General features: G+C 35.2%; 1 protein-coding gene across 1 annotated transcript in view; it reads right to left on the bottom strand.

Annotated features, from left to right (window-relative positions):
- adamts20 (ADAM metallopeptidase with thrombospondin type 1 motif 20) overlaps positions 1-26894 on the bottom strand; it is a 96066-nt gene that overhangs the window by 17845 nt on the left and 51327 nt on the right. The window contains exons 19-31 of the mRNA XM_002932822.5: positions 26238-26364; positions 24694-24901; positions 24360-24524; positions 23338-23502; positions 22692-22811; positions 21504-21602; positions 20704-20868; positions 20303-20596; positions 19603-19764; positions 18258-18434; positions 2063-2230; positions 630-803; positions 35-202 (exon numbers count right to left, since the gene is read on the bottom strand). Of these exons, the coding sequence (XP_002932868.3) occupies positions 35-202; positions 630-803; positions 2063-2230; positions 18258-18434; positions 19603-19764; positions 20303-20596; positions 20704-20868; positions 21504-21602; positions 22692-22811; positions 23338-23502; positions 24360-24524; positions 24694-24901; positions 26238-26364 (2192 nt within the window). The remainder of the gene's footprint in view (positions 1-34; positions 203-629; positions 804-2062; positions 2231-18257; positions 18435-19602; positions 19765-20302; positions 20597-20703; positions 20869-21503; positions 21603-22691; positions 22812-23337; positions 23503-24359; positions 24525-24693; positions 24902-26237; positions 26365-26894) is intronic.

Below are 26894 nucleotides of genomic sequence, written 5' to 3'. Positions count from 1 at the left end.
GGGTCTACTCCATGAACTAAAAGAATACACATACCTTTGACATATCTTCTGTAACTACGATGTACTTGCAAGGGACATTCTTACATTTTTTAGAGAGTGGTTTTGTGGTAGGGTCGCAGTAATTGTCATTCACAGGACTTTTGTTGCTGTCCACACATCTCACCCTTCTTCTGTATTCTTTATGCTTACATTCTGATGAACACTAGTTTACAGTGTTGTAATTAGCTTAGCATCACAGTCGCGTAAATATATACAGCATGTACCATTGGGTAAATTGTTGTATGTATGATTATATGCTTGTAACATAGTAAAAGCATATTAAAAAGAAAGGAAAACATATTTACAATAGGTAAAAAATCCATTATATTGAAATGATTTAATAAAACCATCCACATGCATAGCCCGCTTTTACATGTAACTTATCTAAAACAAAATTCATAAACAAATAACTTTTATATAAAGAGAATTTGGGTTGCCACACAAGAGTTTGTTTGTGGGAAATGTAATCATTTGCACCCTAGATACTACGATAAAGTATAGCCTAACCTGGATCTGTGTTTCATAGATAGATAGATAGATAGATAGATAGATAGATAGATAGATAGATAGATTAAAGGCTCTGAACTTACATCAGGCCATTCATCTGTAAGCCAAAAATAATGCATACATTCAGGTAAGAAACATTGCTTTTGACTGTCTGGGCGAGTGCTTGAGTTGCAGAATTCTTCTTGAATTTTTCCTTGGCCTTTTAGTCTGCAGTAGACCTCTCTTCTCTGAATGCCTATACCACAGCTCACTGAACACTACAAAATATATAAATATTTGAAAACAAATTGCTCCAAAAGATGTTTTAACAGTGCACACTTGGTTAGTTACATTTACATTGTCTGGAACAACTACAGGATACCATATTAATTTACTGTGTATTGAAACACATTCTATTTCATCCTAATATGTTTCAATGTCTTGGATGCAATGGCTAAAACTTTTGCACATTGCTTTCTGGTGTAGTTGTGAGAGAGGGATGTAAGATGGCAGAGACTTACAAAGCAGGGAATGGTACAATATAGACAAACACAGCCTTGAACCACAAAATGACTGACAAAGTTTAGAGGAACTGTTTCCAATGGACCAATTCAATTTTTTTTCAAGATGTTTCATTTCTGCATACTTTTAGGACTGCTTATATATTTAACCAAGGTCTAATATGAAATTTGTAATTCTCCTGGTCATGATTTTTATATTTTGCACTGCTTTTCGATTTGGCCAAAAGAAAACTAACATATGAATAATGATGCTGAAAAATAATGAAAGTAAGCATTCAGTTTAATTGTAATGCTGCAAAGGTTGCAGGCTGAACATGATGTATATACAATAAACAGTTCATAACTATCAAGTAATGCATTCTATCCTTTGTTCTTTTAGGAACATGATTTTCTACCAAGATGCACCAGCAATACCAATGCAAATACCATCCTGTAGTGTTGTAAAATGTACATAAATATAAACCGCTGTGATACAATTTTTGTGCAAAAAAAATCCCAAATATTTACTTCTAAAACTTGAATGCTCAAAATGCAAAAAATTCTAAAATTCTAATTCTTTAAACTTGAATGTAAAACTTAAAAAAACTTAAATTGTAAAACTTAAATTTAAGCAATTTTGTTTGTTTTTATATTACATTTTTTTTAATATTCATTTTTTTTAATAAATAAGCAAACAACCAATCTAAAATTTCAAGTTTATTTAAATTGACAAAAAAATTAAATTCACAAATTAATAACATTTTTAAAATTTAATAATTACAATCAATAAATAAGCCTCCCTGGCCTCCCTGATTTTTGCTTTTGGAATTTTCTTTTATAAATTAACATTTTCAAACCACAGACATACAAACTAGCTTGTTGATCCCTTGTCACCTTATTCTAGTTACAAAAGAAAAACACAAATTTAAGACTTTCACTTCCAAGATACACTAGAAACCCATGGGCTGATAGTATAAAGCACCACTTAATTGTGCAAAACTGAAAGAAAAATTGTGAAAGTAATAAGCACTACAAACCTCCATCCATTTCTTTGCCTTCCATGAGGGGCACTTTCCCAACTTGCAGTACTTCCGTACACGAGGTTTTTTTAAATGCTGGCAGATTTGATCATCCATAATATGTTTATCCTTTGTAACACAGTGCACATTTCGATATTTGACTCCTTTTCCACAACTGGCAGAGCACTAAAATTGGATAAAATAAAAATATCTCTATCAAGGGTTCTATTTTTAAAACTTAGGTTCAGATTTACTAAAACTCTAACATTTCTCATAGTTTTGTTTTTAAAAATTTGACAAATGTCTGGCATTTACTAAAAAATCGGAACTGCAAAAGTGTGGGAAAAAGTTGCCCCAAAAACTCGAATTATCGCTTTAAAACCAGTGTCAAAAATCAGAATCTTCTAAAGTTTTGAGGTAAAAGACAGATCTTTCCAGTATGGGAAGGGACATCTGCCTTTGACTTCTACATGATCTCAGCAAGTTTTAGCTGGCGAATTGTCCACAGCTTTTAGCGCTAAAAATACGCATTGTGAAAAAAAAATCTGATGGTTATTAAATGGCCCCCTTAGAGTACACTGTACTCTAGAGCAGAATGAGTTATGCTTTATGTGACTGTATAAATATTGGGTTTCTTTGTTTTAAATGTTGAAAGTGATTAAAGGACATGTAAACCCCACACACAAAAATGTAATCAGTGAACAGCCTCTTTGAAATCTTTCAATACCTGCCACACTGGTTGTCCAGAGGTTAATAGTAAGGCTGCAACATCTCCTTAATCACTTAGATTTCCTTCTCCTCCTGTAACCCACTCGCCCCCTCCCTCAGGAATTTGTTTTGATTTCTGGCTTGTGAGCATGCTCAGTTGTTCTTACCAAAAAGTAAAGAGATGGCATTGCTGGTTCCCATAGAAACGCAGCTCTAGCTGTCTACTTCAATTTTTTCTCCTACAATGCTCAAACAAAGCAGAACTTTTATCAGAGACAGTTGTGCCTGTGTGAGCCTGTATTCTTGATGAAATGTATGCTGAATGTGTTTGTTTGTGTGTGTGTGTTTATGCCGTTTGCAGATTTAAATGTATCTGACTATGTATCAGAGGAAAAATGGCCACCAGGTAAAAGCTGCTATTTGCTTTAGGAAAATGTAATGGTGCTAGCAAGTGGAGGGGATATATGCAGTACAAGTTATGCCATTTGGGTGGGGGAGACATGTCCAACTGATATACATTGTAGGCAAATGTAGGCTTTATATGTCCTTTAAAACACCAATATAGACTCGTAGAAATCCTATTAAAATGGTTTAAGACAAATAAAACATGCAGTTAATGAAAATGGGCTGGACTGAAGATTTTAAGCTAGAAGAAAGTCTCAAGATTTGCCATTGGGTTTTGTAAACACAAGCAATGGCTGCACCACACGAGCCTGCACAACCAATTTATACAGGTATAGGACCCATTATCCAGAATGCCCGGGACCAAGGGTATTCCGGATAAGGGGTCTTTCCGTAATTTGGATCTTCATACCTTAAGTCTATTAAAAAATCAATAAAACATTAATTAAACTCAATAAGATTATTTTGCATCCAATAAGGATTAATTATATCTTAGTTTGGATCAAATACAAAGCACTGTTTTATTTTTACAGAGAAAAAGGAAATCAATTTTTAAAATCTGAATTATTTGCTTATAATGGAGTCTATGGGAGACAGGCTTTCCGTAATTCGGAGCTTTCTGGATATCGGGTTTCCGGATAAGGGATCCCATACCTGTACTAGCCTTTTTATTTTCCACCTCTATCCCACCTTTTGACTTGGAGGGATCAGATGATATCACTTATCTGACTTATTCTGATGCTCATGGTAGGAACACTTTATGTGTAATTGAAAGTAATTTGTATGTTTTGTTGTACAGGTATGGGACATGTTATCCAAAATTCTGGGACTTGGGTTTTTCCAGGATAAGGGGTCTTTCTGAATTTGAATCACCATTCCTCAAGTCTACTAAAAATCATTTAAACCTTAATTAAACCCAATAGGCTTGTTTTGTCTCCAATAAGAATTAATTATATCTTAGCTGGGATCAAAAATAAGGGACTGCTTTATAATTTAAGAAAACAAATACATATTTTTTGGAATATTTTAAATATATTTAAATTATCGGATTTAATTACTGTCTATGGGAGATGGTCTTCCAGCATTCTGGATAATGGATCCTATACCTATACCTGTATATTTCTTTCTTCTTCTGTTGTACTGTTCTGCCAAACTCTGTTATATACTAAAAAGCAATAATAATGACACATTTCACTTTTAGACCTACAGCAGTTGGTTTCCTCAAATCCCAAATGGCTACAGAGTGTTGTTAAAAGAAGAGGTGATGCAACACAGTGGGAAACATGCCCCTGCCCAAACTTTATTTAAAATGTGTTGCTGGCATCAAATTCAAAACAAGCATATATTTCTCAAGAAACAATAACATGTTATCTTTTACTATTGGCAATTAAATATAGGGTTTAAATGAGTTTGAAATCATCCAATTCTCTTTTCATTTCAATTTTACTCATTGGGGGGAATATCCTGAACTCAGAGACCCAAACATTGGGTTTACAAGAACATTCCATAGAACACTCAGCAGACAACATTTACTTGTGGTTGAAAATAAACATACAGAATTCATGTGACTAATAGTGGTGAAACTTAGGGAGCTTAAAGGAGAAGGAAAGGTAAAAAAACAAAAAAAAAGTAAGCTTTATCAGAAAGGTCTATGTAAATACAGCCATAATCACTCACAGAAAAGCTGCACCTCTATCAAAAGAAACACAGATTTATTGTCTCCTTTTTTGTAATTATGTTGTTCAGGTGTCTGACTTGAAAAATTGTCTGACTAAAAAATCCCTAATTCCAGAGTCTGCACAGTTCTCTTCTCTTTATCTTCTCCTGCTCCCCCTCCCATAACAATGCTAAGAACTCCCACCCCTCTCCCTCAGGAATGTGCGATCTCAGCTATAATGGCTAGAACTGCAGCAGGAAGCTACGTAAAATGGCAGCTGCTGTCTTAAACAAAGGGAGGGAGCTTTTAGGAGTCTTTACTCAGGTATAGTAATGCTTTCTGCAGAATAAATATAGTGTTCTAGGTGGCACTAATGTGGCAGTAAAAGTAAAATGACTTTCCTTTTCCTTTAAAGTGTACTGAAAATTTGTGATTTTACATACACTACACCAGTTGTTTTTAATTGATGTTTAACAAATATATTGTATAGTATATTTTTTGTGAGATCTTTGTATTGTCTTTTTAGCCTTTTATTTTCCGAAATAGGCTGGAACTGAACCCAGGAACTTAACATTGCAATACAGTTTACTTATTAAAGATAAAAGACAGGGTTTTTCTTTACTTCCTTTTCTAAACCTTCCTTTCAATCCCTCTCAGCCAAACAGAGCTTCAACCCTCCAGCAGTCCTGTTACCATAGTGATCTTTCTAGCTGATGGAAGCTTGAATTCCTCCAACTTTTTTTTTTTACTGACACAACTTCTTTGACAAAACTGTCTCACTATCCCTATAGACCACAGTTCTTTAAAGAAGATGTAATTTGTTTAATTATTATTATTATTTTTTATAAGTCCATATACATTTTTATATAGTTATAAATCTAAGTTCATCTCTATAGACTCATAATTTAAATGTTTTGACACTAGAATGTTCTTGGCTTATAACATTACAAGTTTAAAACTTTCCAGATGTAGATTTAATATATTAGCCTAGAAGTCACAGACCAAAGCTGGAAACAATTAATATTGTTCAAAGCAGCAATGTATCTATAGAAACAAACATTTTTCCCTAGGCTAGTTCTAACAGTCTTCTTAGAATGTACAGCATATATTGTTAATAAAATTACTGTCTAAGCTTACAGAAATACACTTAAGTCTGAATATTCATATAAACCCTCCAACATAAGGTCCATTCATATAAACCCTCCAACATAAGGTCCATTTGTGATGCTTCAGACCAAACATGAGTAACATGAAGACAAGTCTTTTTCTTGCAGTTTACTAATCAGTCTTGTATTGTGACTTATATTGTGATTTATATTCTATATATATACAGTATATTGTGAGTCGGTCCCTAAGCTCAGTAAGTGATAACAGCACATGTTGGGCTGGTACAGAACCTCAAAACATGCAGCATTTCTATCCTTCTTCTTTGTTCAACTGTAGTTCTCTTTTAAAAGTAAGTTTCTAAGTTTAAAGCTTGGTGAAAAAATTATAAGAATAATGAGGATGGTTTGCTTATCTTTTTGTTATAGTCTGTGGTTAAGTTTTGTCTGAGACCATATGGGAAGCACTGACTTGAGGGACTATTTTTTCCAAATAAAGACAGCCTTCTAGTCTGCATTTCAGCAGGCTAATGAAGAAACCACAAATGCTAAATTGATTTCCTGTCTAAAAGCACATGGAGATAATTTATGACTTTAAGCAGAGCATTGTAACTTTTTCCCTTTCCTTTGTAAAAGGAGAGCTAAGGGCCAAAAAAGATTATGGCTAGAAATGCTAAATTGTATATATTAAATGTACTGTACAAGCCCAAAGGTTCCACAGCTCTAGTAACAGTAACACCAGCTTGAATCCTTTTGCCAGCCAGTGGCTCTGCTCAAGCTCAGTGTGCTCTGGGCTGCTGTTGAGAAGCTAAGCTTAGAAGTTGTTCAATACATTAGTGAAGTTGTATCTAGAACAGTGGCTGATTAATTACATCCAATACAGAAAGAATGAGTATCTATGTTGCTCTGTAATGGTAATATGGAGTTATTACTTATCAGACTTCTGTTATGAATTTGATATGCTGTATATACTGTATGTGGGGAGTCCATCCCTAAGCTCAGATGTGGCTGAAACAAGAGCAAAGCATGTGCTTGAATCAGCTGGAAAAATGATGGGGAACCACTAGGGGTGTATTTGGATGAATCTTCCCTGCTAAAGGGTTGCTGTGCCCTTCAACTGGTGTAAAAAAAAGGCTGAGTATCCAAGCAGGTTAGGTGGTCTTTATAACCTTTCAATGTTAGATCAGTATAGTACTATTTGCCCAAAACTGTTAAGTTAACACTACTAGCCCTAAACTGTGGGGCAGCCCCCCTAAGGGGGGCTTGAAGCAGAGGCTGGTGAATAGCCATTTGTTTTTCTAGATACACCTGAATACCAAGCCTGAAGGTACATTAGAGGGGATGATGGAAATATAGGGGATGTACTTTTCCCCATAAAAAGAATCCAGCCCTTTAGACTAGAGTAACTGAACTGCCCTGCCAGGTGTTGTGATGGCAGATTATATTAATGCCTTTGAGAGTGACTTCTTCTAAATGCAAAGGATATAGTGATCTGAAGATCTACAATTAGTTTAATATATGTATGTATATTTATAATTTATATATATATATAAGTGTATTGATATGTCTGTGTACATATGCACTCAGGGACCTCTGGAGGGGTTGAGTTTAATGGCCTTTTTTATTTTTACAAGGCAAATAAACTATGTTGTAGAGCAGTGCTGTCCAACTTCTACGGTGCCGAGGGCCGGAATTTCTTTAGCATACATGGTGGAGGGCCGCTAATGGAAGCCAGTTTTGACCACTCCCCTTTTTGAAACCACACCCACTTCAAACCACACCTATTTGATCACAATGGTGGTAGCACAGCAAAATCCCAAATGCTTGGTCCTTACTCTGGGGATATCAACCATCATTCATATGTGAAAGAATTATGTCATATTAAGATATACCCTTAAATTCCATATGCCTCCTCCTCCCCTGTGGATAGCAGAGCAACCCCCAGTACATAATTACACACCTTAGGGACCATTTAATGGCTATTTCCAACTGCTAACAAACTCCCACAACAAACCCCTGCCAGGTTCACCTCCCACAAGCAGCATAGGGCAAGCAGAGTATGGCACACACAGGCAGCACTCTGCCTGTCCTATGCTGTCTGTGTGTGCCATACTCTGCCTGTCCTACCCTGCCTGTGTGTGCCATACTCTGCCTTCTCTATGCTGTCTCTGTGTGCCATACTCTGCCTGCCCTACCCTGCCTGTGTGTGCCATACTCTGCCTGCCCTACCCTGACTGTGTGTGCCATACTCTGCCTGTCCTACCCTTCCTGTGTGTGCCATACCCCTCCCTGACCTAGGCTGCCTGTGTGTGCCATACTCTACCTGCCCTATGCTGGCTGTATGTGCCTACAGTACCTATGTCTGAGGTGTAAAGAAGTGAACAATGGGAGTGATTACAGTCTGAGCCTGAGGTGTGAACACTGCAGGGGGTGAACAATGCAGGTATTAAAAGGTGTGAAAACACAGGGGATTACATTTTTAAACAATACAGAGGGATTACAGCCTGAATCTGAGGTGAGAACCATGCAGGGGGGCAGTTAATCTCAGTACTGATACCATTTAATGCTTACTCAAAGGTAAGCCATCAAAGCAGCCAGACAGGTGGGGGGATGCGGCCCGCGGGCCGCCAGTTGGACAGCACTGTTATAGAGTTTGAAAGCTGTCACAATATAGTAAACTGTAGTACACTGTATGAAACCTGCCAACTGGTTTGTTCTGCATAGATGATATGTTCCTGCTTTTGGATTAGAGAAGGCATCTGTTTACATTTGGATATGTGTAAAATGATGTTGTCTTTCTGTACTTTTTTAAATATTCAGATGCACAAGTTAGGAAGCCCAGGACGCAAATGCTTTTTCAGGAGAGTACTTTTGTGCATGGTTGATGGTTTAGTGAAGAAGTCTTAAAGAATGCAGAGAACTTTTTTTAAAAAATAATACACTATTTGCTACTGCTAAGCTACAATCATATGTTTAGAGTGAGAAAGCACTAAATATGTTTCTTCTCTTCATGCAAAACCTCTCAATCCTACATCAAGACAATATATTTCCTCTACTATAGTGTATTCCAGAAAGTGTGCAGGAGGCTACAATATATATTACAATTTCTTCTACAATATAGAGAGAAGCTAAAATATGCCTAATCAGCCTGAGGAAGCAACGATGTATACTATCCTTTGTGTCTTAAATATCTGAGTTCTTTGATCTGTTCAGCATTAATGGGAACAACCCACATTACACCATTGTAAAATATGCTGTTGTAATGGAGACTGCAGAATTCCCAAAACTGGGTTTTTCATCTCTGCATGAGTTAGATAGCTGACCAAGTACTCTTAATATACTAAGATGCCAGTATCCTACTTCTGCTGGCAAATACATCTTGGCACAGTATTCCAGTAGTCCCAGCAATGTTGTGTATGCCTACAGAATTCACTTACAATGGCTGATAGCGGGGAAACACAGGTCCAAGCAAGGAAAACCTACCTAATAAAGCTAGCACTTTAGAAAATGGAAGCTATACTCTCCTTCAAGTAGACCAGAACACAAGTATAAGAACACTATTCAACTTTTTATCATTTAGAAAGATTTTGGCTTTCCAACTCACCACTGTGACAAGATTTTCTTTTAATTAAAGAAAAGATTTGAATAGTTTGCATTTGGTTCTTTGGTTTGATAGTAACTGTATCCTGTGAACCACAAAGCAAGCCATCAAATCATTACTTACCACAACACAGTTGCTCCCATCACAAATTTCCCCAAAGTGCATGGCACAAAATCCCATTCATTAATACTCCTTTCCCTTACATACACCGTATAGTTGTGTTAGGTTCTGCCGCCTTCCTCCTGCTTTCTGTTCAAAATTGAACAATGTTGTGCCTATTGATGCAGGCCATTGTAAAAACTGAGGAGCTACCCCCACCTCTGAACCAGGCCGTAACTCCAGGGTTACCATCGTGTCCTGCATCAATAGGCACAGATGCACCAAAAGAACTGGGCACATGTGTTACTCTCATGTAGAACAATGGAAATTATGCCAATAATAAAATGATGGACTGCTTCCAACTAGATAATTTTCAGTTCAATTTCGCAAGTGCAGTTGTGTCAATTTTAACATATCTGATGCAACTTCTAGCACCTGTTTCTAAAGCATTGAAAATGCAGTACATAAAGACATAATATAAGAATCATTATATGATATGATACTGGTGATTTCAATATAATAGAGTGCGTGCAATGTACAATTTAATAGATAAGCAGGAAGTCAGAGACCATAAGCAAACCAGATAGGTGTACTTGCAGTAACATGGCACTTCGTTCATGCAGTCACAATACCCTGGTGCTCACTGGAATGATATGAGAAAAAAATAAAAAAATGTTTACTAAATAACTACTTGGGTTTCAAACCAACTGTGTACCTTTTTATCAAAGCAAACAACCAAAATCTGCAATGATGCATGAATATTTTAAACAGACCAAATCCCTTCCTTTGCTACTAGGCCAAAAAAGAAACGTGAAGATTTTATTACTTTTGTATACATATATTTATATACTTCAGCTCCTAGATTTGTATTTAACATCAGATATCACCAATCTCATAATTCTTTTTTGGGTGTTAATGTCATGATCATAAATACTTGATACAACATACTTGATAGAGTACATTTTTGCATGGAGCTGGATACCATTAAAGACAGGACTTCCTATTTCTCAATATAAGAGGGTTTAATGTATTTGTTTTCTGTGAGATGAGTGCAAACTGCAGATTCAGAAAATGACTACACAACTACACGATTATTAAAAAGTGGTTATTCTAAAAAATCTTTAGACAATGCATTAAGCCTAATAAAGAATGTTGCCATTTGTACAAGCACTCTATCCTGTTTCAACTGACATCAAGAACTCTGTTGGTAGTTGGTTATAGTTGATCATTCACATACATGTGCAAAGCTTGGGCTAAAAGATTTTTTGGAAACAGAGAAGACTTTTTTTTTTTTTTACAAGTTTGAGGCTAACTAGTAACAGCTAAGGTGGGGGGGGGGGGTTAAAGCAAAATGTAATCAAATGATTAGTTAGATTCGTTACCAATATTCATTTTCCATACTCTGATAACCCCTCACATGATGAGTGCATCATCCCATGGCAAACGACCTTACAATACTTATGAGTGCCATACTTTTTCGTGATGTGATTGTCATATCAGACAGTGTGTGGAGAAATGCCATGTAATACTTATGTGGGCCATGGTTCCCCATGATGTCTCCAGACTCTGATAACCTCTCGCAAGCAATCATCTTAGACAGTGCATGGCTCAAGACCTTACAATACAAATGGGTGCCATGCTTTTTCATGATGTGATTGTCATCTCAGATGGTGTGGAGAAGGACCCTACAGTACTTACGTGGGCCAGGGTTCCCCATGATATCTCCATGATGACAAAGACATTTAGCTGAATCATTACATGATTACTCTTTTATTTAGTGAATAACTAGATATACTAAACAAGATCACGGTAGCACATATTCAGACTGGTAAATTAAAAGGATAGGAACATTGTGCTGAGAAGCATTGAAAATTTGTGAACTGAACACTATGATCATTAAGTGCTGAGACTAAAATGGAATGGTGCATGGGAAAAGTGTGATCTCCAACATGAATGGAAATTTAGCAGTGGGAGAGATTTGGTGCGTGTAAAATGTTCCTGCATCATTGAAGATTCTGGCACACAGTTGTTCTGAAACTTTAGCAGATATTTCATTAAGATTTTTTATTTTATACAAAATTCTGGAGTCCCTGGAATTTTTGCAAGAGCGAACCAAATATGCCATTTATAGATGGCATCATCAGGCACTTAACAGTAGGAGGTGAAGAACCTTTAATTTCTAAATGAAAACACATATGTTGACATTGCTAGGAGCTACAGTAAAATATGTAGAAGCAAAGTCAAATAAATACCACATGGTACCTAATATTATACATTAGGCAAAACAATTGTTTTCTGACATTTCAGTTTGAGTCTTAAAAATGTATTTTGAGTAAATCTCTCCATACCCAATATATTTTGTGGGCCCAATTTACAGTATGAACAATTACATTAAAGTGAGAGGAGTTTTATTCTTTTGTTATAAAGTTAATGTGCACATGAAAACACTAAACATGGTAGTAAATAAGCCATGACAACAAGTACAATACAGTTTGACTTTTAATATTTTTTCACATAAAATTAATGAACACAGAAATTCTGACATTACATATACACACAAAAGCAATTTTTATTCATGTGTTAGAGGACACAAAAAGCTGTAACAATAACAATACATTAAAGACACAAATCACACTAAATACAAACATTTGTGGTTTAACATTGAAGTGTATTTATTACATAAAATATTTCATATTTGTATAAAAACAATTTACGGGTTCCATATTAATATGAGGTATCGTAATAAACGTTCAGTTACTTATCTGCTGCGATACTGGCCATAACTAAAATATCTACATATATACAGCATGTCTTGCATCTACCCCATTTTTAAAGGAAGCTTAATAAAGAGTATTCCCTCCATGCTTTCTTTGTATTTACCAGCTCTACACAAACTAACTAAGCTACTACACAACATATTTTCAGTGAATAATGGCACTATGAACTCTTGTACAGATTAAGGCAAAATGGACACGTCTGTAAACATTAAAAGAGCACCAAACTTGGAATGCATTTAAGATTGCACCATCCGATGGGATGTATGGATGTTGATAATGATAATGAAATGATCATTTCTTTCAGAAATAGACCAAGTCACTTACTGTGAGCCTTAAAATTATAGCAAAACTTGTTGGCTCTTAGGAAAGTTTGGGGAATTTATAAAATGGAACCACCCCCTGAGGAAAATGCGAAGATGGCTAAGTTAAAAATGCAAGACAACCATATCACCATGTCTATTATATAGACTTTCTTTGAAATATCTTAATCAGACATTTTTCCTTGGAAAGTAAAGGGAAAATATAACCAGCATGCTGCTGTATAGAATGGGTCAATGAACAAATAAATTCTAGGGTCCAGTGGCATTCACAGCAATTTTAATATATGCTGGCCAGGGTAAAAGTAAACCTTAGCAATATTTGGTCTGTGCAATGTTTTATCTATACTATACTCTTACTATAATTTAAGAATTTGTAACCACTTGCCCCAGCACGATGATTCAAAAACAGTGTAATCATTGAAATTGTCTGCCAATATTATTTTATGTTTATCCTATTTGAGATTTTTTTTTATTGGATTAATAAATTGTGCATTTTATAACCTGTGTATTTTTACTTTTTTTTTTTTTTTTCTTATTTTTACTTATTTATACTCTGTGAAAGGGAGTAGAATTTATTGTGAGCGCCGTTCCTTTATTTATGATTATTTCTTGTTTTGTTTTTCCACATTATATTAGAAGGTTTTTAGCAGCTCTGTAAGTGACTATTTGTTTCACTAAGTACAAAATTGTGGGTGTTTGTTGCTTTTTTTCACAAGGAGTTTACCTTTGTTAACTTAGCCCTTGGACCAGTGACAAAAAGCTACCTGTGAAAAAATTTAGAGGCTCGGATCTTGCCTGTCATGGGTTGGCTATACCTCCAAAGTGGGACTGCAATCCTATGGCTAAATTTCAGTATTTTCTAAACCTTATCTTTGAGGGTCTTTAAATCCCCATTGATATTTAATCCTAGCAGGATTTTTTTGCAGTCATGCTATTGCTGTTCTACAACAACAAAGCAGACATTGTTTCAGCTGCTTGTATATTATGATTCCAAACCTTCACAGCTTTGTTATTTGTCAAAAAGAAAATCAAATATCTGTTGGATCTGCAAGAATTTTTTTCATAGAATTTCAAAAACACACCTTATATCATATATGCCATTATAAAAACAGTCAGTTTGCTTAGACAATGTTTTATCTAAATAAAGCATTTTCATAAAAATACCCTTTTCTACTAGCACCATTGCATAAGCCTAACCCTCCCCCGCCCCACCACTTTAAGTACTACAGGCCACCCCATGGCTCATATGGTTTACTGTGCTCACCCAAAAAACAGGAGCACACATTCAGATGCAGCCAGCATGTTTTCACATTTGGGGTAAATTTATCAAAGATACCAAATATTTGCCACCAGGAAGTGCATGGTCTGGTGTTTTCTATTATGTTTTGCTGGCAAGGCTTTGCACTTTAGCACCAGCTAATGGAAACAAATAAATGATGTCTAGACAGTAAGACAAAGGGATATATTTATCAAAGACTAAGTTAGAACTTGTCACTAGAGTGAAATTCCTCTACTCTTTATTCATTTCTTAATTTCTGCATTTTTAAAGGCATATTTATTAAAAGGTGAACTTTCACTCATTGATGAATCCTTTTTTTAAAAAATCCCATAGAAATAAATGGAAGGTAGCAGAATTTCACTTTAGAGGACAAGCTCTAACTTAGTCTTTGATAAATATATCCCTTTGTCTTAATGTCTAGACATCATTTATTTGTTTCCATTAGCTGGTGCTAAAGTGCAAAGCCTTGCCAGCAAAACATAATAGAAAACACCAGACCATGCGCTACCTGGTGGCGAATATTTGGTATTTTTTTCCCTGTGTTACTGTGTAACTGTGAACCAATGAATGGACATTTCATATCATACTCCCAAACTTCTTCCAGTTACAGTTAGAATCTGCATTATTTCTTGTCAGGCGTTGTGACAGGCTTATTTAATAATATATATGCCAATTTGGTAAGGTTCTTTAATAGGTCACTTATGATATAAATTATCTGTTAGTTAAATATTCATTCTCAAGGTATAATTTTCTATTAAGGTAAACCAAGAAGTAAAAGTATTTTAATTATTCTGTCGTACATATTCTTCCCACAGTCCCATCACACGTGCAAAGTTTCTTATTCTGTCAAATATTTTGTACAAAGAGCAACCATATGTATTAGCAGAAATAAATATGCTGATCACAACATACGGTATACTTTCAGAATGCTGGAATACTTTTGCTAAAGCAATAAGCACTTTTTCTGCTTCCATGGGGTTGTGAATTTATTTGCACTTAGGCCGAGTTACTATTATATAAGTTAATTAAAAACATAAATCAAATCCTGATAGCACCCATAATTTCTAGCAGCAATAGTAGAAACACAAGGGGGGGCCAATCAATATGACACTACTAGAAATATATTAATCACATTAATGTATTTGCTGTAACTCCTAATACTTTATATATATATACGTATGTATATGGTTAATATTGACCAATATCAACAAATATTGGTATGAAATAATTTAAAAAGAAAAAAAAGGCTCTGAGATCATTCCTGGATGGTTAGGACAAAGATAAATATTGATTAAGAATGATCAAGTAAGCCCATCTATTCAATGAAATCAATTGACTAATCAAATGGCTAGGAATCTGGACAACTTCCGTCTTTAGTTGGAGCATAGTTTGGCAAACTGTAAGGCTGGCAACATTTTGAGTTCCAAATTAGAGGACGGGACCTCTAGGGTTGAATTTTAGAACAATGTACCTTTCTGCAAGTTACAGTTTAAGCTTCATATTAGAAAATAAAGGGGCACTGAAACCAGAAAAAGTGAAAAGCTCACAGGTTTGTTTGACTGAGGTAACAGACTCTGTTATAAGACAATAGAAAAGAAGTAATGAAAATAAATGCACGAAGGGTCATTCAAAGCTAAGCAAAGCAATAAGACTGCAATTTGCCATTTTTTGCACTTTGCCCACTGTGTGGAACATTGCACAGATATGCGCAGGTCTCTGTGCTCCATTTCAATTCTTTATTTAGTGCAGAGGGCAGCCTATATGGTGCTGCTCCTAGAATTAACACTAAAGGGCCTATTGTTTTTGTGCACCCCCCTTCCTTCCAGGATCAAGAATGAAGTTAAATAGAAGAGGGCTTGAATACAAATATAAAAGTATCTAACATAAAAGCTTCCCAGTCAACCAGTGACTCCAACAACCAGATAGCTTTTTTTTATTAACAGGCTAGAAAAAGGCAGAATTGGAAGGTCAATAATTCAAGATTATATCAATAAAAATATGAACCAGGTGAAAAGTTTCTTAAAATAAATCAATTTATTACTAACTACAGCTTTGTTTAAAGGTAAACTTCCCCTTTAATCTTTTGAGGTTGTTTACAAAAACAGCCCCAGAACTATGTCTTAAACTTCATTGTACACTATCATATTCTTGTTTAATATAAACGGCAATTCTTGGGTACTCAAACTCCACTGCTAATCCATGATCAAGATCACTTGTTACATGGTTCTATGTGGTAAATTCTATAAGTAGCTCTAAACAGAAGGGAATAACTGGAATACTGGAAATATCTGGGATGCAGGTAAAATTGAATTGCTGGTAAAAAAAGACTTAGCAAAATATTTGTTAACATTTCGTTCTGTAAAACCAGAAAGAAAATGAAAGAAAATATAATTCTATGTAATGTTTTAGTATGTACACAGTACAATCAGGGAATAGGACAGGACTGTCCACATTTACATCCACAAGCACAGTGGGCAACTTGTGCTTTTCTCTGTAGTAAGCTGAATGTAACACCACTTTCATTAAAAAGTTTCACTTGCGTCAAAATATGTTCCTTACATATCTGTATAGTATAGAACCATGGAGCTACTGTCACCTCCTGACCACCCAGTAGTTTCAGGGTTCCCTTTGCATCCTGCATCAATAGGTGCAGTACACTTATATCTAAAGAATCTGGTAAAGAAGTCACTCTAACACCAAACATTGGAAATTATGTCAAATGGACTTTCATGCAATCCAAAACAGTTGAGTTAATTTTGCTAAATCAGACGCAGTTGTGCCAGACAGCACACCTGCATAAGGAACAATGCCTACTTGCAGCCTTGCATTCTGAGAAAAAAAACGTAGAATTTTGAGAAAACACATGCCAATTGTGCTCAAAATGGCACTTTGCTCACTGCATCTGCAGGCATAAATGATCCCTACTGCATTTAATAGCAGTTACATCTACCAATAACTTTTAAATTACTGGAAAATTTGTAAACAGTGTATATTTTACATGAAACATATATACTAGTCATATTCTGACTCATTGTTCTGATTAGCATTAAACCCACCTTTTATTTAGCTGTATGCTTTAATGCACTAAAATGTACTGCTTTATATTAAACCAGTTTATACTTTCACAGCATGATCAACCATTGTACCCTTTTACTGGATCATAATTGGCAGTCATTAATAGAAACTTCAGAAGTGTAAACAAAAGAAGGCATGCAATTATGGGGTAATGTTGCATGCTTACAATAATACAAATGAGCAGTTTTATTAAATATGCACAATAATTATATAAAAAAAATCTATTCTTTTAATAAGGTGCCGTGTTTGCAGGAATATACCCTGATTTGGCATGCAAAATGAAAAAAGTATACTCCACTGTGACAACACGCTCAGTTACAATTGCATAATTCACTTATCTGCACAGTTAAAATAAATATCACTGTATAATTTACTCATAAAAGTGCACTTTCCCCGATCTATATCTTTATAAAAAATAAATTAAAATAGTTTTATAATTTTTAACAGTACTTTCTAACACACTTAATGGTACATAAAAAATCACAGTATGATTCTGTTGATTGGTAGCATAGTCCATCTTTCCACTGCAAATGTAATTAGTACGGGGTGGAATTATCTATTATTCCGAATGTTTGGGGTTTTTTGGGATATTTTTTTTTGTAATATGCAACACCATGCCTAAAATGTACGAAAACACATTTAAATATTAAGTAACCTAGTAAAGAGATAAATAGCACCCAATACACAGGTTTATGCTGGGTTACCACTTATTGTACAAGACATTGCTTTATTACAGAAAAAAATACCTATTTTCCCCCCTTCTTTTTGTGTACCTGAGAACTCTGGAATCATGTGGATGAACTTCCACCATGTATTTTAGCAGGACTAGATGTAATTTACTGGTCATTCAGTCCACTTAGTTATGGATATTTAGCTAGCACCTTATATAATACTTTCCCAGGCTAGCCAATTGCTTTTGCACTTACCAATTGGCTATGCCCTCTTTTCCATCCTGTAAGTATTATTATTGTGCCTAAGTAAGACATATATGTACTAGGTTTTATCATCTCCACCTTGTGTGTGGCAGTAGATTAACAAAAACACCCTTGATTAAAATTAAATATACCATTTTAAAATATTATTTAAAACGAAATATACGGGATTTGAATGGAAATAACAATGTTAGGAACCTTTTCTAATTCTATTCACTGGCACATATTATCCACAAGAAAAGAGGTAAATGCTATCATACCGATTTCCATGGTCCTGGATGCCAAAAAGCATCTGCAGGGCATGCATGATTATTACACTGAGCCATGTTTGGTGGTTTATCTAGGATTTCACAGTTCTGATCATCCAAAACTTGTCCACTTGTCAGCTGGCATACCACTAGCCTTGTTCTCATTCCACCGCCACATGTTTGTGTGCACTACAAGGAAGGATAACATATGCAATACATTATTTATAATATATAAATATATATGATTATTTATAAGAAGACATACGCATTACACAATAATACAAAGATAAATAAAGTTTATCATATATACCCTAAATATATTATTTTGGCTCAAAGACTATGGAACCCTTCATAAAGCATGCAGTGTTCTTAAATTAAAAGGCAGTTGCTAAGAATTTAAACAGAAGATCTGCAGTCTTTTTTTTTCTAAAGTGCATTTTAAGAAAGCTCCCTTAAATGATTAGTATTCACCATGTCAAATGTCAATATGAACACTGGAATGATAGTAGGGCACAAAGGATAATGTTTAACCTGTAAGACCACAAGCCATGTATCTACCTGTGAACAGTGAATAAAACATATATGTCCAGATTAGGGATGCAACTATTTTAGGATCAGTTCTAACCCTGAATTCTTTGCAAAAGATTCGGCTGAATCCCAATCTGAATTCTAGTTTACATATGCAATGAAAAGTTTTCAACTTCCATGTTTATGTGACAAAAAGTCACATGATTTTAAGGATTTGGATTCAGTTTGCCAGAAGCATAGATACGCATCGAAACATTAACAATTAATTTCCCAATTTCTTGGCAAAGATGTATTTGTAGCAGAGACTTCCACCAGAGTATCAGCTCATCCTCTGTTCCACCAATGACAATGCAAGCTCTTTCACTATACAGAATTATACATTCTGTCTCTGTCTTTGCTAAACACTAAATTGTAGTGTGTTGGGGGTGTCCTTGACTGAGAATGATCAGGAGATTTTTGTGGATACCAAAGTGTGCAATTCTAGGCAGTGTCATTCAGTGGCTACTAAAGCAAATAAAGTCCTGTCTTGTATAAAAAAGGCATTAACTCAAGGGGTGAAAACATAATTGTGCCTCTTTATAGGTCCCTGGTAAGGCCTCACCTTGGGTGTGCGGGGCAATTTTAGGCTCAAATCCTTATGAAAGATATAACTGGAAACAGTGCAGAGACATGCAACTAAACTGGTAGAAAAGATAGAGGATTTAAACTGTCATGGTTGGGGTTGTTTTCTCTGGAGAAAAGGCACTTCAAAGGTAACATGATTACTCTTTACAAGTACATGACAGGACAGATAGTGGGGATCATTTACATGACAGATATAATTTCTTACTTCTCCCCAGGTTCCATGGCTCCACTGAGGACAAGGTCCAGAGTCACAGTGCCTTGATTCAACAGGTTTAGAGGCTTCATCACAAAGACTGCTACTTCTCCCCTCTTCATCTTGACACACCACCATCCTTTGCTCAAATCCACCTGCACATGTGCTAGAACACTAGCAAAGACAGAGAAACACTGTCTACAACCAAATATATTAAAATATTTAAACAGTAAGTTTTCAGTGACAAAACTTGAAGGTTTGATTCCATGACAGCTGCCATGGAAGCACTAGAAAAAGATGATCAATGGGGAATTCCATATTTTTATTTATAAGCTGTTTTGAGTAATTTTTTTATATATCAAATCTTCTTTGAGCTGTTTTTATTTTATTCTGCCAGAACACTGATTAGGGGTGATAACTTGAGGTAGGCTAATTTGTGAGATAATAGTTGGGGAGAGAACACCATTGAAGCAAAAGCATTTATTTATCAGCAGGAAGGTGGAGCTTTCATTTGTGACTTTTTAAGCTCATAAAATAACAAAGAGGAATATATGTCACATACACCTCCTGTAAAAGTAGACATATTACTTATTTTTATATTTTTAGATACTGTACCAAGTCTATCATTTATTAAGAAAAGCCACCCCAAAGCCATAGATTATGTTGAACCGCAGAAGGCAATTTGTTCTAAATAAAGGAAGAGTATGCTTACTGCTCCCCATGGTCCAGTTCTCCACTGGTTCTCTCGAGGAAGATTATTCCTGTGATTTATACTGCCAGATGTGTCATGTTCCCTATTAATGTGAGGATTTGCAGACTGAGAGTTTCTTACTGGATAACCATGATTAAATGGGTAATGAATGTACTTGTTGCATGGCACCATAATGCACTCTTGCTCTGCAGCTGGCTGGGTTTCAGAATCACAGTTGCTATCCTCAGTCCTTCCATTGTAACTTGTGCAAATAACTTGTCGCATTAACTTTCCTTTTCCACAAGTAACAGAGCACTGGTAATAAAAAAAAAATATACATATAACTAAACATACCATTTATATGTTTGCACAATGTGAATCTTTACTTTAAATCTCACTTTAAAGCAAATATATGTACATACAGGTGTCCAGTCTCCTGATTGCCATTCTCCACAAGGAGTAAAACATGGTTCAACTTCAGCAGGTCGTGGAAGATGGGTGCAAAATGGTTCTTCAGCAACTCCACCAAACGCATCCCTACAACTCACATATCGAGCACGGTTACCCCTCCCACAAGAAGCTGAACACTGAAAATATATTTCATTGTTTAAGTTAATTTTAATACTGAAGCCCTAATGTTACTGATATGAAATAATACATATCTTCTGCAACTTTTTATCATTATTCATAAATCTTTTTGCTGTCCTGTTTTTAACTTGCTTCTGGGAAATGACACACTCACACGTTCAGCTTCATGCGTAATGCAGTGTTTTCAATCAAAATCCTATAATCTATAACCTAAGTAAACACCCTTGCCCCTCTCTTTTTTAACCTCTCCTATTTGCAATATCATTATGTATTTAAAATGCTTACATATCCTTCCTGCTACTAGAATTAAAAAGGACCCTGACAGCAATTTGAATGTTCATTTAATTGCCCATATAAACCTAGTACATGTTTTTCTCAAATTACATTTTTTAGATACAGTTACACAATGCCCCTACCCCTTAGAGAAGGTATTTGTTCTAAATGAGTCAACTTGGCCACTGGCTCCAGAAGTATTGTTTGTTATAGAGGTTCAAATAATTAGCAGGAAAAGACATTTGTGCAGAAATCTTTTATTATGAAGACACAATTATTTACCGTATTAAAACAAAAATATTGGTAAAGTGTTTTATTATGATTACACTAATTTAAGGAAGTAAAAATGCATGCTACTTACAGGAGTCCATGACCCAAATCTCCACTGTACATGCTTTGGCCTCTGGTCTACAGAAGGTGAAGTAACTAAAGTTTTGGGGCAAGAAGGATTGTCACAGTCCTAAACAAAAGAAACAGAATTATGTATATTTTTAAAGACAGCTCCACTGCATGTGGAAGGCTAGCTTAGCTACTTACTGTAACTTGAAGAATTAAAAGCATAACAATGGTGTATCACAAAGAGAAAAGAAAGAGTTACTCCTTGCCAAAACCAAAAGTAAAATGCATTTTCTATACATAAAATGACCAAAAACCCTAAAAGCATGGATCTCCACTTTATGTCTCAAGCATGCTAGATAATATGTTATAGATCCATACATCCAACCAAATTGCAATTTTTTATTCATTATTTATATTATATATGAATACTTCGAGAAGGTTAGGCTGATGCCAAACGTGGCGTTTTTACGCTGCATTTTTTCTCAGCCTAAAAACGCTGCACAAGCTACACAGCCCCTGACTATGGCGTTTTTCAGCCTAGAACTGGTGATGTAGCAAATCCCGTTTCCATGGTGCTAATAGTGCAAAATAGTAAAAAACGCCGCGTATTTCAGCTAGGTCTGGCAGCTACCTTTGTGTATACATAGAAATAGCTTGCTTTGCAAATACTGGCATATTTCAGCCAACGCTTGAAAAATCCGTGCTAAGGCGTTTTCTAGCGTATTTACGCTTTGTGTGGTTTGCCTCGAGTCTTTTCAAGTTATTTCTATGGATGATGATATCGGGCGTTTTTCAGCCGCTGAGAGAATTAGAAAAAACGCAGCGTAAAAACGCCACGTGTGGCATCAGCCTTAAATAAAATAACCATAGCACAGTTGGCTATAGCATTATGTCATTATAGAGCATACCATACTCTGAATGGCAGTATATAATTCAGGTGCAAAACACATGCACTTGTGTTTATGCCAGAATATCTTGTAGTGCTGTACCTTCATAAATACTGGACAGTGACAAGTCTACCTTCAAAATTCTACCAGTATACCCATAGTTTATATTATAATATTTCAATATTTAGTTTTTGATTATGTAGCAGATATTCTGATGTTGTTAGTAAGTGGTACACTAATTAAGATTGATTATTAGCTTTAATAATGACAGTATTATGTTTTTCAGTTAAGTTATGAAGCATATGTTAAAGTAAAATCTCTACCTGGGTGTCTGTAGGACGAGAAGCAGCATTACACTCATGTTCATCCAGTATTTCTAAATAGGTTCCACTGACACATGTCACTCTGCGCATTTGAAATCCATGGCCACAGGTAACAGCACACTGTTAAATATAATCAGGTCTTTTATATTTTATGCTCATTAAAACTAAATATGCATTTACACCAAAGAGACAATTTTAGAGGTTGCATTTTTTTTTTGATGATGCAAAACTGTGTAGGGGAACAGAGCTAAAATACATTAGAGCTCATTTACTAAAGCAGTGCAGTGTGCAAAGTGCAATTTCAGACACAATTCACAGTGGTTTTGAAGAGCATGGGTTTTCACATATTCCCAAAGTAATTGCAGCTGAACACAATGCTTTGCACAATTGCTTCCAGTGCTTTAAAGAGAGTTTAAAAAAAGGAATTGTTCACAAACAATTTTTTTTTTATCAATTCAGGTGTTTTTTATATAGTACACAAGAAATAAAGACTTTTTTTAATTGCTTTCTATAAAGTGTATTTATAAAGTATTTTTAATTTTTACAGTAACAATAATGGATCAGTGGATTACGATATCTGAAAAAACTAAATTGGTAAATAGAGAAGATTTGTATGTTTTATTTAGTAAATCTGTCTTATGCTTACTGGTGCCCAAGGTCCGACTTTCCATGATGCACATTCTTCATGCTCACATGATTGAACTGATAATGGTTTACTGCTTAGACTGCAATAGTTCTCATCCAGTTTTTCACCATTCAGTTGGCATGACACATGGCGATATTTGGTTCCTTTTCCACATGTTACAGCACACTTTATACAAACAAATTTTAAAAAAACTGATCATTTCACTGGCTTCAAATTAAATAAGCAGTTTGTTTGCATTATGTGTCAACCACTTATTTCCGTATAATTTTCAGAACAGAAAAGGCACTTTTTTATATGAAAGTACTGGGTTTTTAAATAAATGTAATGCAGTTGTGTGTCTATGCCGTTACTATTAAACATACACAAACTCAGGTTTGTAGACTGTGTTCATGAAGGTTTTTTTGGCTAATATTCTTGCAATGCAAAATAACTGGATTGTGTAATATGACACATGGGCACATGAACAAAATACATCGGTTCTGTTATTCAGTTTGCACAACAGACTAACTGAAATCCGAAGGTCATTTTGCCTCAAGTTACCACAGATAGTAGTGGCTGGGCAATAGTGGGTACTATCTGACCTTACTGTTCTGTATAGGTCCAAAATCATTTCTCCATAGCTCATTCTTGTTAGAATATATGCAGCAGCATTCATGCTTAAACTTTGTGTGCTATACAAAACAAAACCAAGTGGCACTGTGCATTTCATTATTGTGTAGTTTAAGTGGTTTATGTGGTTGTATTACTGCACTCTGTTGTTTATCTTTCCTCTTCCTTCCACCATATTGTTTTTGGTTTTCCACAGTGGGAAAAGTGCTGTGTTCTAAATGTGTCCTGTGGGGAGAGACACATGGACTAGTGGGGAGAGACACATGGACTAGTGGGGAGAGACACATGGACTAGTTGGGAGAGACAAATAGTATAGTTAAGCCCTCACAAGCAATGTGGTTTTTGTCTCAACCATTTCCTTTAACACAGTTTATCTGTTTAGTAATGAAAATACAACTTATTCCACAACTTACCTCACTCCACTCACTTGTGTGCCATACTGGACAAGAAAATTCACTACAGCTCTGACGAATTACTTTCTGTTGATCAATGCATTCTCTATCAGACAAACGACGACCAAAGTTACTCATGCAAAAAGCTTCTCTGGTTTGAATTCCTCTGCCACAACTCAGTGAGCACTGTCATTAATTTCCAAATAAAATGTCTGAATTAGAGTCTGTCAAAATAATCAAAATGCTAAGAAAGAAAATAAGAGGGGAACTAAAAAATTCCGAAAAATATTCACATAGATGTTTTCAATTATGGGTTGATGTCACCTGTCTACAGTAAAATTTAAATTTCAGTTACCTGGGACCATTCTGTGTAATGCCAACTTGATGAGAAACAGTCTCCATGGCAAAATTCCTTGTTAGAAGGTTTAGACTGGCCACTACAAAATTTATCATCCACTGGAGTACTTGATCCTTTTGTAGAATACTTTATACAACGAATATCTAGAGTTCGATGTCCAGGTCCACACTGTGATGTGCATTCACTCTGCCCAGCGACATACCACCTACAAAACACAAATAGCTTACTGTATTACAATAAAGCAATTAATTATTTTTTAATTAATTATAAGCTTTTATAAGAAGGCTATACACATGTATACAATATATATATATATAGTTATGTGTATAGTTAGTTTACAATGTTAGCAATTTAAAGATATTTTTGTTGCCTTCAACTTTAAATTAGTCTATGCAGCATATTTATATTTATAGCTGGCATGACTTCCCTTTTCTGCTTTATCTGCATATCTTTGATACCATTGGCTGGCAAGATTTAGCCAAACAGATCAATGAAATGCAAATGAAGCAGGAAAGGGAAGACATGCCCAGTAACGAGTTCAGTGTCATCTTCTGGTTTTGGGCAGAATACAAGCTGGAGTCACCGATCCTTTTAGAAGACAGAGAAAGCCTGTCACCAACACTGATCCTGGTCTGTAGCTTCAAAATTAAACATTTTGAATAATAAAGATGAATTACAAAAATGTTTTTTCTCACAGGGGCTGTTAAATTCAGACTATTGTCTAAAGGTGAACATCCCCTTTAACTATTATTGATCAGTGGCAATTGACCAGTTAGTAACAACCAGTAATTAAGGGTGTATAGAATTTAAAAGACCATTTTATATTACTGCTTAACTTGAATATAACTAAATTAAGTTGTATTGTAAAGCTACAATATAGACCATAAATATAAATATATAAACCAGTAATGGAGAGTAGGGTTCCTTAATAGAACCCTCCAGTGTAGTCTATTTTTTATTACATAGATAGTTATATATTTGTTATCCAGAATGCTTGGGAACTGGGATTTTCCGGATAAGGGATCTTTCCATAATTTGGATCTCTATACTATAATTCTACTAAAAATCATTTAAACATTAAAGAAAACAAATATGATGCTTTTGCACCCAATAGGGATTAATGATATCTTAGTTGGGATCAAGTACAAGGTTCTGTTTATCATTACAGAGAAAAAGGAAATCATATTTAAAAATTCCAGTTATTTGGTTATAATGGAGTCTATGGGAGATGGCCTTCTCGTAATTCGGAGCTTTCTGGATAATGGGTTTCCAGATAATGGATCCTATACCTGTATAATAAAATGGAAGGGGAGCTGGAATAAATCTACAAATGAGTGAAAGAAGAAAAAACACCCTTATGCACATACATTTCAGTGTTAGTTTTTGCAGGTGTATGCCAATAAATTGCTTTATTGGCGCAAACAACCGAACATGCTATCAGTCCAAATAGCATCAATAAGCAACACAGGTAAAGTTGGAGAATTCTCACTGTAATTCAAAAGATACAAAAGTGTCAGAGTTCCTAACAATACAGTACATACCTTAACTGGCAGTCATTGTTACATGTCTCAGTAATTTTTTCTGGCTGAGGCAAATGCTTACACCTTTGCTCTGATACTACAACCCGATCACTTCTTCGAACACATGTAACTTTTCTTTCACGAACGCCTAAAATAAATCATACTTTAAAAACTGCCCTTTAAACATGCATAATGTATTATATCTCATGCATTCCTTTTTTTGTTTTAGTAAAATGAGCATGATGGTTAATAAAATGGATAAAAGATGTGTTGTGCTTCCTCGAAGGCTAGAACTATAGCAGTAATGTGCTAGGCATCAACAGCAAACAAGGATTAAATTATATTAAACAAATATTTATTGTCCTGCAAATGCCATTTGTATAGTTTTAGAACAAAACCAAGAAATCCGTCCCTATTAACTTTATAATTGAGTTCTTAAGAGAAAAGTACATTTGATTCACTAAGCTACCTTATTTACTGTTTTTATTCTGTTCTTTCATTTCCTGTTGCTTTCTCTATTTTTTTTCTGCTTTAACCTTAAGGGGTCTAATTTATCTACATTGGGCTACATAGTTACACAGTTAAGTTGGGTTGAAATTTGGGTTGGACCAAAGTCCATCAAGTTTAACACTTCCAAGCAAACCCCATAGCATACACATAAACCCATACCGACCAATC

The sequence above is a fragment of the Xenopus tropicalis genome, chromosome 3 (assembly GCF_000004195.4).
Source record: "Xenopus tropicalis strain Nigerian chromosome 3, UCB_Xtro_10.0, whole genome shotgun sequence".
Taxonomy (NCBI): Eukaryota; Metazoa; Chordata; class Amphibia; order Anura; family Pipidae; genus Xenopus; species Xenopus tropicalis.
Note: the sequence above shows the minus strand (reverse complement) of the source record. Positions and strands in the feature narration are given on the sequence as shown.